The following is a 17,589-nucleotide window of genomic DNA, read 5'->3' as shown; positions in this document are numbered from 1 at the left end:
AATGTCTCGCTCATCCATCTTGTGTCTGTTATGTGCACGCCACAGACTGTCTGAGCACTGTACTTCCCATCCCGCCTTTTGCGCTCTGTCAACATTACATTATCAAATAACATTTAGATTTTTTTTTTTAATCATTTCCTCCCCAATTTTAGCCATTTGCCCATTGTTAGTACTCTCCCTTTACGAATCACATGTAAGGCTACCGACATTGGTAGACGGTGAGGACTGACACATGCCTCCTCTAACACACACAACCAGCCACCGCCTCTGTAATGGCCATCGGGCAACCACTGCACTCTGAGGAGTAAGCGCTGGGTAAACAGCTAGCAGACGACTGTGCTGGCCAGCATCCCACTGAAGTGATGTTGAGAGAGAACGAGTGCCATCTACCCACCCGGAGAAAGCAAGGACAATTGTGCTCTCTCGGGCTCCGGCTGCTGATGGCAAAGAGCAAAAAAATCGAATTTTTGAATCTGCGAATCGATTCAGAATCAAAGACTTCCTTTCTTTCTTTCTTTAGCTGTGCAAGCTACTGTAGATACCTGCAGAACGTTTCTTTCGGTCTGAATGAAATGACTGGACAGTGTTTTTACAGTCCTGTCGCCTCGAGCTACACCAAAAATCTCTAAAATAAATCGCCTCCAGCTTTAAGTACAATAGTCAAGCATTTTCCACCACTGCATTCTCATGTAACGTCTATTGAATTCGTACCAAACACCAGTAATAACTCCAAACCTCTATGAGATAAAAATACCATGTGGTGTTCCCGGGTTTTCTACCGAAACACTCTTCACAGTCGGAGTAGCCTGACTGTTTCTTCTAGGGTGTATGAAACGCTCTTGGTCCCACAGCTTCAGTCTTTTTGCGAGCACCTTGGCCCAGGCGTGTCGAGAGCGGCTTTGGCCTGGGGCACTTAAAGTGTTTGACAGTGTGTGGGAGGGGATCCTTTAGGACTGTCCCAATGTCACAGAGATAATTAGCACAGCCACTCTTCTCTAAACTACAGAGGGAGACAGAGAGAGAAAGGGGGAATAGAGGGATGAGGGGGGAGACAGAGAGAGAGAGAGAGAGAGAGAGAGAGAGAGAGAGGGAGGCATGGCAATTACTGTCAGAGAAAGCAGGAGGGTACTGTCAGGAATAGAATCATCCTCTCATCCCTCCTTCTCTCGGCTTCTCTCTGCGTCCCTCTCTCAGAATAATCTGCCGGCTTTGGCAGTAAAGAGGTCAAAGGTCCTGCTTTAAATAGATTCCTCCATCTGATGAAGCGCAGCCAAGGAGGAAGTGAAAATGAGTGGGCGCATCATCTAATTATGCACATGACCTATCACGAGCCTGACCGCCTTCCACCATTCTCAACCAGATCAAAGGCTCGTTTCAGTGTCATGTGTCTGATATCGTTTGATATCTCAGCTATTTCTGATCAAACGGCCACGCCTGTCATAAACTGCTTTGTTGCCAGAATAGTAACAGTTAGAGGAAGTTAGATGAAGTACGCTAGACGTCCAAATGTCTGCGGTGCGGGTCAGTAGCTTCGGGCAATGTTCACATCAACCATCAGAATGGGGAAACATATATGACCTTATTGATTTTGAGCATGGCACGATTGTTGGTGGTGGTTCGAGTGTTTCTACAACTGCTGATCTTTTGAGATTTTCAGCATAACAGTCTCTGAAACATCCATTGAGAGGCAGTTCTGAAGATAGACGTACCTTGCTTGTCGTTGCTAAGAGGAGTCAACAGAGAAGGCCCAGACTGGTTGGAGCTGACAGAAAGGTTACAGTAACTCAGCTAATCACTCAGTACAATTGCGGTGAGCAAGAAAAGCATCTCACAATGAACAACACCACAGCCGACCTTACAACCTTGGGCTACAACAGCAGAAGATCATGTCGGGTTCCACTTCTGTCAAAGCTGAGGCTGCACCGAGCACAGGCTCACCAAAACCGGACAGCTGAAGACTGGAAAAACATAGCCTGGTCTGCTAAATCTCAATTTCTGCTGAGGCTCACAGGTGGTAGGGTCAGAATTTGGAACCAGCCATGGACCCAACCTGCCTTGTGTCAACGTTCCAAGTTGGTGGAGGTGGTTTAATGGTGTGGGCAGTGTTTTCTAGCCACAGTCTATAAAAGTACTGTTCCTGACCATGTGCATCCTTTCATAGCCACAATTGATTAATCTTCTAACAGCTACTTCCAGCATGATAATGCAGCATGCCACAAAGCTTTCAGGCTGGAAGGAGCCATTAGAAGATGAGCAATGTTTAATCATATTCAGATCTGCTTCCTGTAAACGGCTTGTTTACTTAATTTCACTCAGAAAATCAACAGAACATGTCATTTGGACAGGTTATGGAGGCCCTAACTGGGTCATGAAAAACCTCGGGACAAAAAGAACCACGTTGAGCAGAAAGGTTGTGTGTGTGTGTGTGTGTGGGCAGCCTCCGCGGTTTGGATGCTGAGGCGTTGTTTAAGGACTGTCCAACTCTTTAACTTTGATAAAAACATTAAGAGTTGAAGAGATGAAGGCAGCCATCTGTGTGTGATAAGTGCCATCTGCTCAGTTGCAGGCAACACTACTACTGTGGCAAACAAACAAATACAGCAGAAAGGATGGGTGGGATGGTGGGTGTGGGACCTGGAGTGAGATGGAATGTGTGTGTGTGTGTGTGTATGTATGTATGCGTGTCTGACGGTTTATTTATTGTTCTCGACTCCTGAAGACCTGAAGACATGTCAGCAATGTGTGGATTTAGCAGCATCCACTGAGAATAATGCTGACAGCACCTTGACTGTCTATTATTAACTGCCCACAGTGTCCCTCACTGTCTCTCGTAGCCGGAGGAGGGTTACGCGGGTAATGGAGCTAATTTTGCAGGTTGAGAGACTGTACAAATAGCCTACAGTAAGCAAGCCGTTATGGAACACTGTGGATTGAATCCTAAGTCGAAATGTATGCTGAGGAAATCACCACACTCTAGTCCCTATTACCCCTTCCAACATTTTAAGAACCGCACTTTAAAACTGCTTAAGATTGTAACAGTAACTGTATACAACAGACATTGTACACTGTTCAGAAGTTTGTGCACACCCCTTTTAATGAATGTATCCAGCTACTTCAAGTTGCACCCACTGCTGACAAATATGTGCGAATGCACACACAGAGCTTACCTAGTCTCTGTAGATGAGATAAACATAAACCTATTGGCACCATGCCTAATGCCAGATGTGGGCTACAGGGTTAAAAAGCCCTGAGCTGTGGAGCAGTAAAAGAATGTTCTCTGGAATTCTGATGCTACTTTCAATACTCAATATGGGATGAGTTGGGGAAGAGGAGGGGTGGTGATCATCCAATATTCTGACCTCACCAATGCTCTTGTCGCTGAATGCAATCAAATCCTTACAGCAAAGCTCCAGAATCAAGTAGAAAGCCTTCCCTGGACAGTAAGCAAGATGCATAAAGAAGTCTCCAACAATCCTAAAATGTCATCAAGGGGCCTGCAGTTAGCTCTTGCCACAGTTGCTGTCAAAGTAGGGCATCTACCATCAACAGAGAACAACTGGGAATTTAATGGGAGGTGTGTGAGGAGGAAACCCTTGCTGTCAAAAAAACAAGCATGGCTTTTCTATGGTTGCCTTAATTTTTTACCTGACTGTAAACCTATATAAACATTATATAAAGGTTTATTCCAACAGGCAGCTTTTGTCCACAGGTGACAGATTTTTGCTGACATTAGGTTGCTTTATGACATTTTCCAGGAAATAAAACACACACACATTTTGACAACTAGCTCACTGCATTTTTTGTATGTCAGAGTGACACAATGATGGTGACTTGTGATTGCCAACTGAGGCTGCTTGAAAAATAGAACGCTGAAAAAAATGCAAAGTCAGTACAATGATGAAGTATCTGATTCAACTTTTCAACCTAGTTCAGTCAAACTTTTGCAACCAACCCATTAAATAACACATTTTTACCTTCTGCATACAGTTACACATTACATAGAACCTTAAAAACAGCAGTAAATGAGCTGCAGCTGAAATTGTTAAATGTTGTAGAATGAGGTTTAGTCTGTGGCTCCGCCCTCTCAATTTGTCTACTGTTTATTTCCATCTGCAGGTTAGAACTCCCCTTATTACATGGCCTTCATATTCTCCGACTGCTGACAATGGAGGGCTGTGGTGTGGCTGGGATTCAAATGTATAATCTCCTGGCTTTTGACAAGACTGGCAGTTAGACAGTAGTGCCACTCTAGAACTGCATCAAAGAAAGAAAAGAAACATTCATTTACTAAGGTAAATTTCTGTAGTAACTCCACAGCTCTATAGTGGCCCAACAGTCTAACTGCCTGCTCATCTAAAGTGAGGGTCTCGACTGTCCTGACCTACAGATTCTGAGTTCTGAGTAAATTTACCTTTCTATTCTTTCTTGGGTACAGAATTGTACATGGCTTTGCAGCTCTAGATTAGTGCAACTGTCTAACTGCCTATTTGTCAAGAACCAGGAGATCCTCATGATCAGCAATCTGAAAAAAGAAAGGCCTCCCCCCTATGACTGGGGGGTGGGGGTGGGGGAGGGTGGGGTGATCCTAACCTGAGATGGGAGTAAACAAATTGAGGGGCAATGTCATGGCATCTTATGGCAAGATATCCCTTAAATAACAAAATAAACATGGATTTAGAGTTGGATGCTAGTCTGCAGTCAACTATAGAGGAGTACTCGCCTCCTACAACACCACATCAGCACCCACACTAGAGGAGAAGGACCAAATGCTGAAGCACAAGAGGAGGAGGAAGAGGATTTTGTATGGGTAGATAGGTTGTATTTTTACTGAGCCTGTATTGTCCGGTCTGAACAGAGATAACAACAGGAATTTTCACTTGGTCATAGATGGAGGTGCTGGGAGAGCGGAGAGAAACACATGCAGTTATATTACTGGTTAGTGTTCATTTCCTTTGATGTAGCCAAAGGTCAGAAGGCATTTACAAAGTCACTACACCCCAACCACAGGTTATTTGAATGACGTGACCCAGTGGTCAGAGCTTAATGTGACCAAGGAACAAACATTAGCAGAACCAGCCCCTCACCTGTGTGACCTTATCGGTGACATTGTGTGTGCGATCCTTGACCTTTGGGGCGATGATGGTTTTCTCGGAGGAGGAGGGCGACGGCGGGCGCTTTTCATTGTTTGTCTCAGAGAAATTGAGCGTGATGAGGGGGATCTTGTTGATGGTGCTGTATTTGGTGAGGTTCGAGTCAGACGTGGAGCCCAGAAGACTGCATTTGATCTGGTTAAATGGCCCTGGAGGACACACACACACAGACGCACACACACACGCACACGCACACAAAGACAGGGGTTCAGCTGAGGCTTCCTTATCATCCTCCACTAATAATGGCGTCAAAGTTCCCAACTCTCAGATCTCAGTAGTTCCAGCCCACATGTTAGAAACCAAACATGACCGACAGCACCAACATGAACGACAGACACCTCTACGATGCAGTCTCACTCTTTTGGGGGGTTAAAAAAAAAACATTAAAAAAAGAAGTGAACATAACAGAGACAACAGAAATGACGGACAAAAGAAGCATGCTGAAACATCAACAAATAAGAAAAAGCTCAAGCCATACCCCCAGCCATCCAAGAGCGTGATACTAGCCAATTAGAAACAGCGAAAGAGAAAGGGGGAAGGGGTTAAAGAGTAGTTCAGATCGGGACAGATAAGTCTAGCATCTTGGCCTTAGCACACGCTAGAGTTAACAGAGAACAACAGAGAAAACGACACTGATTGCAGATGAGGTCACTCTGAAGCTAAACATGGCAGGTCCTTAAATAACCACAAGCACCTGAAATAAAAGAGACTATGATTGGGCTCAACCAGGCCTCTTAGAGCTGCCAGCTTCTAGAACAGCCGGATCCTCCTCATGTTCACAGAACAATCCAAAACTCAGATGAGAGTCTAACATCAATTCAGAGGAAAAGGAAAAGGGAGAGAGACAGAGAGAGACAGAGAGAGAGAGAAATGCAGCCGCAAAAGCTCATTCAGATGTGAGCAGTTAGAGAATGAAAGAACAACAAGCGGTTTGCAGGTACTGATCTGATTAGGGGTGCATCAATCATGACTGTTAAACCCAAAGCTCATTGGAAAGTACACTCTTCAAAATAAAGATGCTTTAAATGGTTCTTTGAGTGCTGACATAGAAGAACCACTTCTAAATTCACAAAGAACCATGTGAGAGGTTCTTTATGAGATGTGTGAGAAAGTGAGGATCCCTTTAAAGGTCTGAAGAACCTTCATATGATTCTTAATCGACTTAATCGAAGGTTCTTCACACATTTCTATTACAAACATGGTTCTTTTTGGAACCAGAAGTGGTTCTTCTATGGCACTGCTCTAGGAACCATTTGTAGCAGCTTTATTTTTAAGAAATTAAAATCCTCAACTGTCTGATTGAGTTTGTCTCCTTTGAGTTGACCTACTCTGATTGTGCACCCCTACCTAGTGTTGATCATGCAGCTTTACAAGTGTCTTAGTGCAAAACCCACACACATACAAAACTTTCCATACTCTCATAAACACACACACACATACAAACACACAAAGCAGTCACACATCGAATAAATGATGCATTGAATTTACTCAACAAAACAAACTCAACTCAGTTTAGTCAAACGTTCTCCTAACTCTGTTTGTATCTCAGTTTGGTCAACATTACATATTGAGTTGAGCCTCGAAAATATCAGTAAATGAGCTGCAGCTGAAGTGGTTAAATACTGTTTAATGATGTTCAGTCTGTGGCTCCGCCTCCCTCAACTTGTTCACTGTTTATTTCCAGGTTAGGACTTCCCCTATCACATGGGGGAAGGGATGGGCTTCCTATTCTCAGACTCTTAGAAGACACCTGTGTTGGCCGGCATCACACTGAAGTGATGGAGGGAGCCATCAACCCACCTGGAGAGGGCAAGGCCAGTTGTGCTCTCTCTGGCTCTGGCTGCTGATGGCAGGCAGCATGACCTGGGATTCAAACCATTGATTCTCAGGTCATAGTGGCAGGGCCTTTGTCTGCTGGACCACTCAGAGCCCGAACTAGGACAACTTTTACCTACACTAAGTTGAGATAACTCGAAAAAAATCTAAGGATTAATAATACCTTCTATAAGTATGAATATTTTTTGCAAATCGTAAATAATGGTTGTAACAGTCCTGTAAATCAACGCAATTCATATGTATATACATGTTTATGTTTTATGTTTGAGCCTAATTTAGCTTTTCCACATTATTTATTATTATTTGTCTCTACTGTATAATATGTATAATATACTGTATAATAGTTTCTGCTTAATTTGTGCATAAAGTCTCCATTGCAACACTGCTGTGTGATTAACCCCGCCCCCCTCCATCCGTATGGAGGCTGTACTTTAGTCTGGCTAGCTCTCAATCTGCTGAACTGTGTTATTATACATGCTGGTAATGATGTAGAAATAATGTACATATTCAAATCAAGCAAATTGCATGCATTATTTTTTTCTGTACACTCTCACACACAAGAACAGTCTCTCTTTCTCTCTCACACACACACACACGTAAACACCAACATATATACAAACATTCACACACACACATATCCAGGCAGATATGTCACGTGCTTTCTACGACGCTGCGAGCAATAGGTGGTCTTAACACCAATAACAGCATTCCGCCTTTTCCAGCAGTGCTTCACTTTTCATAACCAGCATTTGTTATTTGCCTTGGCATGCTTCCAGCAGGCAGGCAGGCAGGCAGGCACGTGCTTGTTACCACAGAGCTGCTTTGGGGTACCTTTAATGTTACGACCATTGTCTGAGACGGCGGAAGGAAGGTGTTGGAAAGACAGAGACAGAGAGAGAGAGAGAGAGAGAGAGAGAGAGAGGAAAGGGAAGGAAGGGACAGTAAAAAGTGAAGACACAGTAGCAGGGCAGTGGGGCGGTGAATGAGGCTTGGTTTGGTGCTGTATGATGTGGCTAAAAAATCGTATGACGTTTATTTTTCCAGATCGGTCAGTAATTAATATAAGCATTTAAGAATGCTACAATTTTAGGACCCTAAAGAGAATCTTATAAGATTAAAGGATGGAAAAAAAACAAAGGAACATGATTTATCACACACCCCAGATGCAATCAATCAGCTAGGTAAATGTATGCATGTAAATCTCTGTAAATACACGCCTAAATGATACGGTCAACTAGTTAAAACTGTATTCAGACCTTACTTTGTTTGACACCTTGTGCTTCAGAATAAGGTATGGATAATATTAACAACCTACAACTGAAGTTCTTCACATGGCTGAATGGTGTGGCAGCAAGGGAGCAAATGAGAACCTGAGTAATTTAGAATTTTTTGAAACAAATATTTAGCAAAATTAAGATTCCTGCATGTATTTACAGAGAAGAGATTGGTGACAGTCCAGGTCCGGTGTTTGTTAACAACGTTAGCCTAGCATCTCCTATTTCTCAGACTCTTAGAAGACACCTGTGTTGGCCGGCATCACACTGAAGTGATGTACAGAGGGAGCCATCAACCCACCTGGAGAGGGCAAGGCCAGTTGTGCTCTCTCTGGCTCTGGCTGCTGATGGCAGGCAGCATGACCTGGGATTCAAACCATTGATTCTCAGGTCATAGTGGCAGCGCCTTTGTCTGCTGGACCACTCAGAGCCCGAACCTGGACTTTTTTGAAGCAAATATTTAGCAAAATTAAGATTCCTGCATGTATTTACAGAGAAGAGATTGGTGACAGTCCAGGTCCGGTGTTTGTTAAACAACGTTAGCCTAGCATATTCTGTTTTTAAACCGATTTAAGTACATATTAGATGACAAGCATTCCTAGCTGATCAACTGCATTCAGGGTAAGTAATACATCATGCTGACTGGATCTTTCACCAAACTATTTCTTTAATCTAGCTGCTCTGTATTCCACAGATTGTACTGTGGAACTGATATAATAATTATGATTACTTGTTCTACAAAAGGGGTGCCATTTGCTTCCACATTTATAGAGATACATTCATTACAAAAATGTGACAAAGTTACAGCCCACCTAAATCTCACATGGGTCCCATCTAGGCCCTGTATGCAGTGCTCAACCCAGATGGGGCCCATGTTTAACTCCTTCTGGTCCCATCACTGACCTTGGTGGGCATCCATATGTAGGGCCAATTTGGAACCCGAGGATCAAACTTTCTGGTTCCCATTTGGCCTACCTCTGCAGGCCCCATATGGGCCTGCATGTTAGCTGGGAAGATATATAAGTATTAAAAAAATAAAAAAAGAAAGTAAAAGTTTGACCTATCACCCTGTCACACTAACTTGTTTTGCCTGTAAATAATCTACTGTTGCTTTAAATGACATTACACGGAAGCATTGCATCACTGAAGACATTTGTTTGTTGCTTTTTCATGTTAAACAAGCTCTGTCAAGCTCAATCCAACCACCCCATCAGGAAAAATAACTATAATAATAATCATGTGTGCATATCAGCTATAGATATAGTTTAATCCATCACACTCCCTAGTAGGGTTAAAACAAGCAACTATTTTGATCAATCGATTATTGAAAGGAATAATCGATTATTCGGATTATGAACTGCTCAATTACTCAATAACTCTCATGTAGCTATCAGCTTTTACATTTAGCTGTTTTTTTATGCTTTTGCTAACTAATAATGAAGACAGTAAAGATGAATACTTTATTCAATAATTGAATAAATAACTGTTATAATAATTCAATAATAACTGTTTTAATTAATGTACCTGCAACCACCTTTTCACAAAAAATAAAAGTCTGGAAAACTATGTTTTCTATGTTACTATGTTTACACTGTTAATGCAAAGAAAATGACATTCCAAATTGACTGACGTGTGTTACGCCAAGAACCTGGTCACTGCAGTCATCTGAGAGTAAATTTCACCTCATATACATTTCAATTTTCATCTTTCACCTGTAATATACCACCCCGTCACAGTTTAATGTGAATATGGTTCCTGGTCTGAATAAAAAGAATAATATTAGGTGAGAGATGGGAAAATGTGTTTTTTGGATGGTGAACATTTCTTTTTAATGTTGTAGATTTTATTATTATTGCATTATAGAATAATGGCACCCATTTTTAGAACGACTCATATAGTAATATATGTCTGAGTATAAGATTCATGTGCCTTAAAGGCCTCAGCAGGGAATATGACTACTTGACAGGTAAGGAAGCAACAAGGAAACACATGAACAGTGAGAGATCCATACAGTGTACTATAAATAGCCCTTCCACCCATATTAGACAGTTCTATGTGTGTGTGTGTGTGACTGTGCTGCTTCTACATTCAGTCATCATCTGCTTCTCCACTATGGTTCAGCGTGCGTACCTTCGCTAGCATGGCGGTCCCGGTACGTCCTCTCCACCTGTGCGCTGAAGCCCTCCAGGTCGTGGGTGGATGAGGCTCTGCGCAACGTGCACACACTCCCGCGGGACTGCCCTCCGGAGGCAGAGCGGGTGCCCACAGAGCCACGGGGGCCCGCCCTCTCCCATGGTGCCCGCGGAGAAGAGTGGTCCTGGGGACCAGAGACGGGCGAGGACGAGCCCAGCAGGCTCTGGCCTATCAGGGCTCGGGTGTCATTGCCGTAGGAGGGGCTGCAGCTTTCAGCAGTGGGAGGGCGGAGCTCATGAGGGGAGAGAGACAGAGAGAGGGAGGAGGAGCAGGAGGAGCGTGGCTCGATACGCTCGGGCGAGTGGACCGTCACCTCATCCGGATCCTCCTGCGGGAGGGACTGCTTACTCACTCCCAGCATGCTCAGGGGCACAGGGAGGCGAAAACGGAAAAAGCGGCCTTTTCCTGGGGTGAGGGGAGAGAGAAAGAGGGGAGAGAGAATTGATGGAGTGCTTTATGGGGGTCTTAAAGATGATCGACTGTTTATAAATACTCACACCTGTTTACATTCCTCCCTGCTTTGGGGTGGAAACCGCTTCTAAAGATCTGCGTACAACCTGGTGTCCTCAGACTGAGATGGGACGCTTACACTGTATTACCAAATAACTCTTAAGTAGCTTCCAGCTTTTACATTTAGCTTGCAGTTATTTATGCATTTGCTAACTAACAATAAAGACAGTAAAAATGAATAAAATGTTCAAAAAATCACTGTTTTAATAAACGTTCCTGTTAATATAAATATAAAATAAAGTTGAATTATGAAAAAAAAACAAAAAAAAAAAAACAATATTGGCGACCCACCTCCGCTGGTGGGACTTTATCTATAACAAGCAAGCTGATTGGCTCTTTTAGTTGAAGGGTGGGACTTTACCTATAACCAGCAAGCTGATTGGCTCTTTTTGATAAGGAGTGGGACGTTATCCTTAACCAGCAAGCTGATTGGCTCTTTTTGATAAGGAGTGGGATGTTATCCTTAACCAGCAAGCTGATTGGCTCTTTGTGTTAAAAGGTGGGACTTTACCTATAACCAGCAAGCTGATTGGCTCTTTTTGTTAAAGGGTGGGAGTTTATCTATAACCAGCAAGCTGATTGGCTCTTTTTAATGAAGGGTGGGACTTTATCCTTAACCAGCAAGCTGATTAGCTCTTTTTGTTGAAGGGTGGGACTTTATCCTTAACCAGCAAGCTGATTAGCTCTTTTTGTTGAAGGGTGGGACTTAATCTATAACCACCAAGCTGATTGACTCTTTTTGTTGAAGAGTGAGACCAGTATTTCAGAAAACTCCTAAAAAAAACTCTGTATGATAATAAAGCTGTATGTAACTCATTCTGCTTCAAAACATGAGCAGTCACTGAAAGCCTAATATCACTGACCTCATGTCTTAATGTCATTCATGTCTGTAAACATCTGACCAATGTGTAAAAGTATATGAATATTATTGATGAAGTATGTTAACCTCAGTGTGCATAAACTGTATCTATGTGTAGTTTTATACACGGCTCTTGATGTCCACTTGCTGTAGTCCTGCGTTCAGAGAGGTGGACCATTCCACAGCATCACGATGAAAAGAAATGGTCAGATAAAAAGAATCAAACTTCCTATCACAAGTTTAGTGGACAGAAAGGCCAATAGGGTAATAAGTGCTCAGTCAGTCATATGATTCAATTAAGCAATTTCTTCTACGCTGAGCATCAGGCCTTACAGCAACTGCTCATAACAACCAAGGTCAACAAAATACTCTTCAATTAAATGTGACACTAAACCAACGGCTTTTCTCCAATACAGTACTGTGCGAATATTTAGACTCCTGTGAAAATGAAAATGATGCTTATCTATTGCGTCTAATACCGGGTTTGGTAAATCAGGGCTTAATGATGTTAAATTATTATAATTATCAGTCGAGCTGGTGATGGAACTGAACACATCTACATGCTGGACTATCTGGAGAAACCTGGAACCAAGCTTTGTTCTTCAGACTAGCTCACAAGGGCTCCGCGGTCTAATGTGCTGGTCTAATGTGCTGGCCTATGGCCCAGCGGTTGCGAGTTCGAATCCTAAGCCATGCCACTTTGCCATCAGCAGCTGGAGTTTGAAAGAGCACAGTTGGTTGTAGATGGTGCGCTGTCCTCTCTTTACTCTTAAAGCGATGCTGGTTGACAAAGACGTCTGTTAGCTGGTGTGGTGGAGCTGGGGACCCGGTGCTTTCCCCTGAGAGTGTCAGCTGCCGGGCAAGTACTTTGAATGAGGGAAATTCACAATGAAATTGTTAAATTCTTGTTGTTTTAGTACTGTATTTAGGTTCTAATGGGATCTGGAGTTTCAACAGTAAAAACTCTCCTATTGCCGTCGTAAATGCTTTTAAATACTGTGCCTAGGTGCCTAAAATTTCCGCACAGTGCTGTCTGTATGTGTAACTGAGGGCTGTGGATTAAGTCTGATTGACAGCAGCTGCCACAGAGGCTCCGTTGTTTGGGTAGACTGCAGCAAATCTCTGCAGCAATGCAGCGTAAGGACAGGATGAATTTTTAACAGGACGTGCTCAGATGTCAGACAGAAATATCTTTGATGGAGGGAAAACTGGGGCGTCAGCATCAATAAGATGCAAAACAGAGACAAGAGAAGACGAATCCAAAAGCAAGCATCCTGTCTCTTGTCTCTCTCATCAAATTCTAAATGAATACCTTCCTTTCTGTACTCTCTCTCTCTCTCTCTCCAGGACACCCCAGGGTCTCTAGACTCATCTCATTACCGGTGCTCTCCCATCAACCGTGGTGAGATGTAAGCCAAATTATCAACAGTCCAGTGAAGCTTCAATCAGGTCCTTGATTACTGTTGGAGAACCGTCAGGGTGAGAACATCTATGACGAATTGTTGGACACATCAAAGACTCCTACTGGTGTAGTCTAGTATGTATTGCTTAGTTTTTGTTTCTTTAATGTTAATCTAGCTTAGTGGTATAATATATGTCTCCAGTCTGAATTTCTTACACAGGCCCTGAAAATGCATTACATGGACAAAAGTATTGGGACAAATACGCATTTGTTGTTTTTTCTGAAATCAAGGCCATTAAAAATAGTTTATCCTGCTTTTGTTGGAGTAACTGTGTTAATGGTACAGGAAAGAAGGCTTTCTACTAGATTTTGGAGGAGCATTGCTGTGAGGATTTGACTGCATTCAGCGACAAGTGTTAGTGAGGTCAGAATGTTGGATGATCACAACCCCACCTCATCATCCTCAACTCCCCCTCAACTCATCCTTCAGAAATTACTGGATGGAGCACCAACCGTCACTCCAGAGAACACAGCTCTCCACTGCTCCAAGGCTCAAAGCTTGGGGGCTTTATACCCCTCTAGCCCACACCTGGTATTAGGCACGGTTCCAGTAGGTTCATGTTGATCTGCTTCAAAGAGTCCTATTCTATTGGCAGTACTTCTCTACAGGGACTAGGCAAGATATGTGTGAGTGCTTTTGCACATCTGGGTCAGCAATGGGTGCCACTTGAAGTAGCTGAATGCGTTCATTTGAAGGGGTGTCCACAAACATACAGACACATAGTAAAGCCTGTGCATACGAACGGGTATGATTCATCTTGCATAATCTTAATGTAGCAAGGTGTAACATTGCAGAACCATGTCTTCTTGCTGACGGTTAGTGAATAAGACGGCTTGTAATTGTAACAGTAATAGAACCTTAAAGGCACTTCAGACCTTTTAAAGGTTCTTCAAAGTCATTCTTCAAATCTCTTGACATCACATCTCATAAACAACCACCTCACATGGTTCTGTATGGAACCAAAAGTGGGTCTTCTTTATTTTTAAGAGTGTAGATATGTGCATCCCTACAGTCATAATCATCTCTCTGTAGGTCCATCACCATGAGGTACTTTACACTTCAATGCCTCTTACTGCTTTTTAGGATACTGTGCTATTTCCAAAACCGTCACACTAGAACTCACCCCTCTTTTTAAGCACTTTGTGACAGATACTACTGAGAACAAAGGCGAGCCTTGAAAGCTGTATTCAAATCAGTTCCTAAAAGCCACACTTTCTTATTTTAGACCTTTTCTTCCTATTTCATCAGAAGCATTTCTACTGTCTCTGAAGCTCTGATCTCATCGCCTGACTCTCTCTTAGTCCTTCCATCTCTCTCTCTCTCGCTATCTCTCTCTTCATGTCTCTCTGTCTCTCTCTCATCACTGCTCTGTCCCCTGGTGCTTCAGCTCCACGCCAGCATTAATTAAATCATTGGCCAAACTGGGCTATTTATACCCTGACTCGATCAAAAACAAACCCTCCACCTCCCACAGGATCGGCTTCTGTTTTTGGTGGGATCCTCCGTCAATTTTTTCATCAGGCTTCGGAGCCCTGTGCCGCTGGCAGGGTTCGAAACCACGTTAAGGAGTGGAAGTGTGGATATTTCCGTTCTGCTATCTAAGAGGGATCCTTGAACGTTTCTGGTTCAAAGCTTCCACCCTCTCTGCCCCCCCGCCTCTTGCCTCTGGTCTCTAGCCTGAGGCTTGGTGGACGAGAGAGATAGAGATAGGGAGAGTCAGTTCCTGATGGATGTTTTTCTTCACTGCTGAAAATCACATTTCTATCACAGGCACTAATCTGGCGATGCCAACATTTGCTATATAATGGCTCCTGCTACATGGTCACACACACACATGCGTGTGCGTGCACACACACACACAATTTCAAAACACTCTCTGTTGCTATGATACCAGTGGACGTATTTGCATGGACTATTAATTGGATTTCATATCTGTGAAATATGACTTTCTAATGAAGAGAAGAGTCAGACTACTGTACACACACACACACACACACACACACACACACTCGCACACATCCTGTTTGTGCAACACAGTTGAGTCTGAGGAGCTCAGTTGTTCGAGATGAGATGCCTAAATGAAGTGTTGTGCCGTATCTGGCCCCAAGGGTCCCGATAATTGTCGCACTGTGTCACGTAAAGTCGTCCCCCCACTTCACCCCCTGAACGGCTGAGTAAGCCAGACAGCACGCTGGTGAAGCGAGGTCAGAACAGAGCCGTGGCAGCTACAGCAAATAATGCCTCTCTCTCTCTTTCTCTCTCTCTCCATCTGTTTCTTTATCTCCATCTCGCCCTCTCTCTCTCTCTGCCACTCCCTGCTTCTGGCTCTTCTCTGCTCTGCTCTTCACATCTCTTCTTTCTACTGTATGCACACCACAACCCCCACCCCAGCCCTCCACACACCCTCCTCTCCGGGCAGCAATTAAAGCAAGCACTTTCTGGAAATCAGAAAACAGAGGAAAGCTGAAGAAAGATTAAGTTATGCATGTTGTTGTACAATAAGAGTGAGTGAAAAGAAGAAGAGAAGAGAGGAAACGAGAAGAGAAGAGACAAGATGAGACGAGAAAAGAGGAAAAAAGAAGTGAAGAGACGAGAAGGGAAGAAAAGAGACAAGAGGCAAGAAGAGAAGAGAAGAGACAAGTGATGAGAAGAGACAAGAAGAAAAGACACGAGAAGAGATGAGATGAGACTGGACAAGAAGAGACAAGGCAAGAAGAGACAAGAAGGAAAGGGAAGAGACGTAAAAGGAAGAGAAGAGACGAGAAGAGTCCAGAAGGAAAGGGAAGAGACAAAAAAGGAAAAGAAAAGAAAAGACAAAAAAGAGAAGAGACAAGAAAATAAGTGATGAGAAGAGACAAGAAGAGAAGGAAAGAGAAGAAATGAGAAGAGACAAGAAGAGGAAAAGAGGAAAAAAGAAGTGACGAGATGAGACTGGACAAGAAGAGACAAGGCAAGAAGAGAAAAGAAGAGACAAGAAGGAAAGGGAAAAGAAGAGATAAGAAAAGACAAGAAGAGAAGACACAAAAAGAGATGAGACTGGACAAGAAGAGACAAGGCAAGAAGAGACAAGAAGGAAAGGAAAGAGACGAAAAAAGGAAGAGAAGACACGAAAAGAGACAAAAAAGGGAAGAGATGAGAAAATAAGTCATGAGAAGAGAAGAAGAGGAGGAAAAAGGAAAAGAGAAGTGAAGAGACAAAAAGAGAAGGAAAGAGAAGAGACGAGATGAGACTGGACAAGAAGAGACAAGGCAAGAAGAGAAAAGAAGAGACAAGAAGGAAAGGGAAAAGGCGAGAAAAGAGAAGAGAAAAGGGAAGATGAGAAGAGAAGAGAAGAGAAGAGAAGAAAACAGATGAGACAACATGAGAAGAGAAAAGAAGAAGAGAAGACACGAGTCGAGACATGGAAAAAAAAGAGACAAAAAGGGAAGAGAAGAGACAAGGCAAGATAAGACAAGAAGAGACGAGAGGAGACAAGAAAAGAAGAGAAGAGGAAGTTGTCTCACTCTGCTGGGGTTTGGATGGTGATGTGTGGTTGAGATGCTCCAGTGAGTCCATGCTGCCCTCTTCAAGGACGTAGTCGAAGCTCAGTATGAACATTATGACCACGCCCTCCTCGTTCTTCACTGGGATGATGTGGGTGTTGCACAGGAAATCGGAACCTGCAGGTGGGGACACACATCAATCAGCCATCATCACCACAGTCATCACAGTTTCAGTGTGGGCACCCTTGGAGAAGTTGTAAACCCTGCCTCTGCTGCATAAAACACAGTATTTCAGCAAATACTACTGCCTGTGCAAAAGTTTGGACACCCTAACCATTGCAAAGGCTCAGATGTTCCTTTAGATTTTCATTAGCAAATCAGGCCGGAGACATAGATTCTCTGGATTTTCAAACCATGAGCTCTTCTAAGCAACTCTCTAAAGACCTAAAAACTAAAGCCATTGATGCCCACAATGCAGAGGGAGGCTTCATGAAGACAGTCAAGTGTTTGATTTTAGTTCCTATAGTGCTGACCGTAATTGAGATATGGCAGTTCAGGGGAACTGTGGGGGTCAAGGTCTGAAAGGCTAAGAAAACTCTCAGAGAGACCTGCTGGAATGCTGTTAAGAAAGGCAAATTAACCCCCCTCCCCAGGAGCCTGCATTAAACTTTTGCTGGGTCAGGAAGGTGGTGCACTGTTCCACTGTGCAGCACTGTTGGTACAAACACAATCTTAATGGAAGAGTCATATGAAGGTTATCTTACTTGCAACCTTATCACAAAACCTGATGTCTGAAGCATACTACAGAACATCTAGAGAAGC

General features: G+C 43.3%; 1 protein-coding gene across 4 annotated transcripts in view; it reads right to left on the bottom strand.

Moving 5' to 3' along the window:
- kcnh7 (potassium channel, voltage gated eag related subfamily H, member 7) overlaps nt 1–17,589 on the bottom strand; it is a 64,764-nt gene that overhangs the window by 23,101 nt on the left and 24,074 nt on the right. For 3 of the 4 annotated variants that reach the window (XM_072683593.1, XM_072683595.1, XM_072683594.1), the window contains exons 3-6: nt 16,789–16,944; nt 10,391–10,858; nt 7,818–7,838; nt 5,085–5,299 (exon numbers count right to left, since the gene is read on the bottom strand). In XM_072683593.1, coding sequence (XP_072539694.1) covers nt 5,085–5,299; nt 7,818–7,838; nt 10,391–10,858; nt 16,789–16,944 — 860 coding nt within the window. The remainder of the gene's footprint in view (nt 1–5,084; nt 5,300–7,817; nt 7,839–10,390; nt 10,859–16,788; nt 16,945–17,589) is intronic. The other variant, XM_072683596.1, reaches the window with a different exon arrangement.

This window comes from Salminus brasiliensis, chromosome 7 (assembly GCF_030463535.1).
Source record: "Salminus brasiliensis chromosome 7, fSalBra1.hap2, whole genome shotgun sequence".
In the NCBI taxonomy this organism is placed as follows: Eukaryota; Metazoa; Chordata; class Actinopteri; order Characiformes; family Bryconidae; genus Salminus; species Salminus brasiliensis.
The sequence above is the reverse complement of the archived record's forward strand: the minus strand, read 5'-3'. Positions and strand labels throughout refer to the sequence as shown.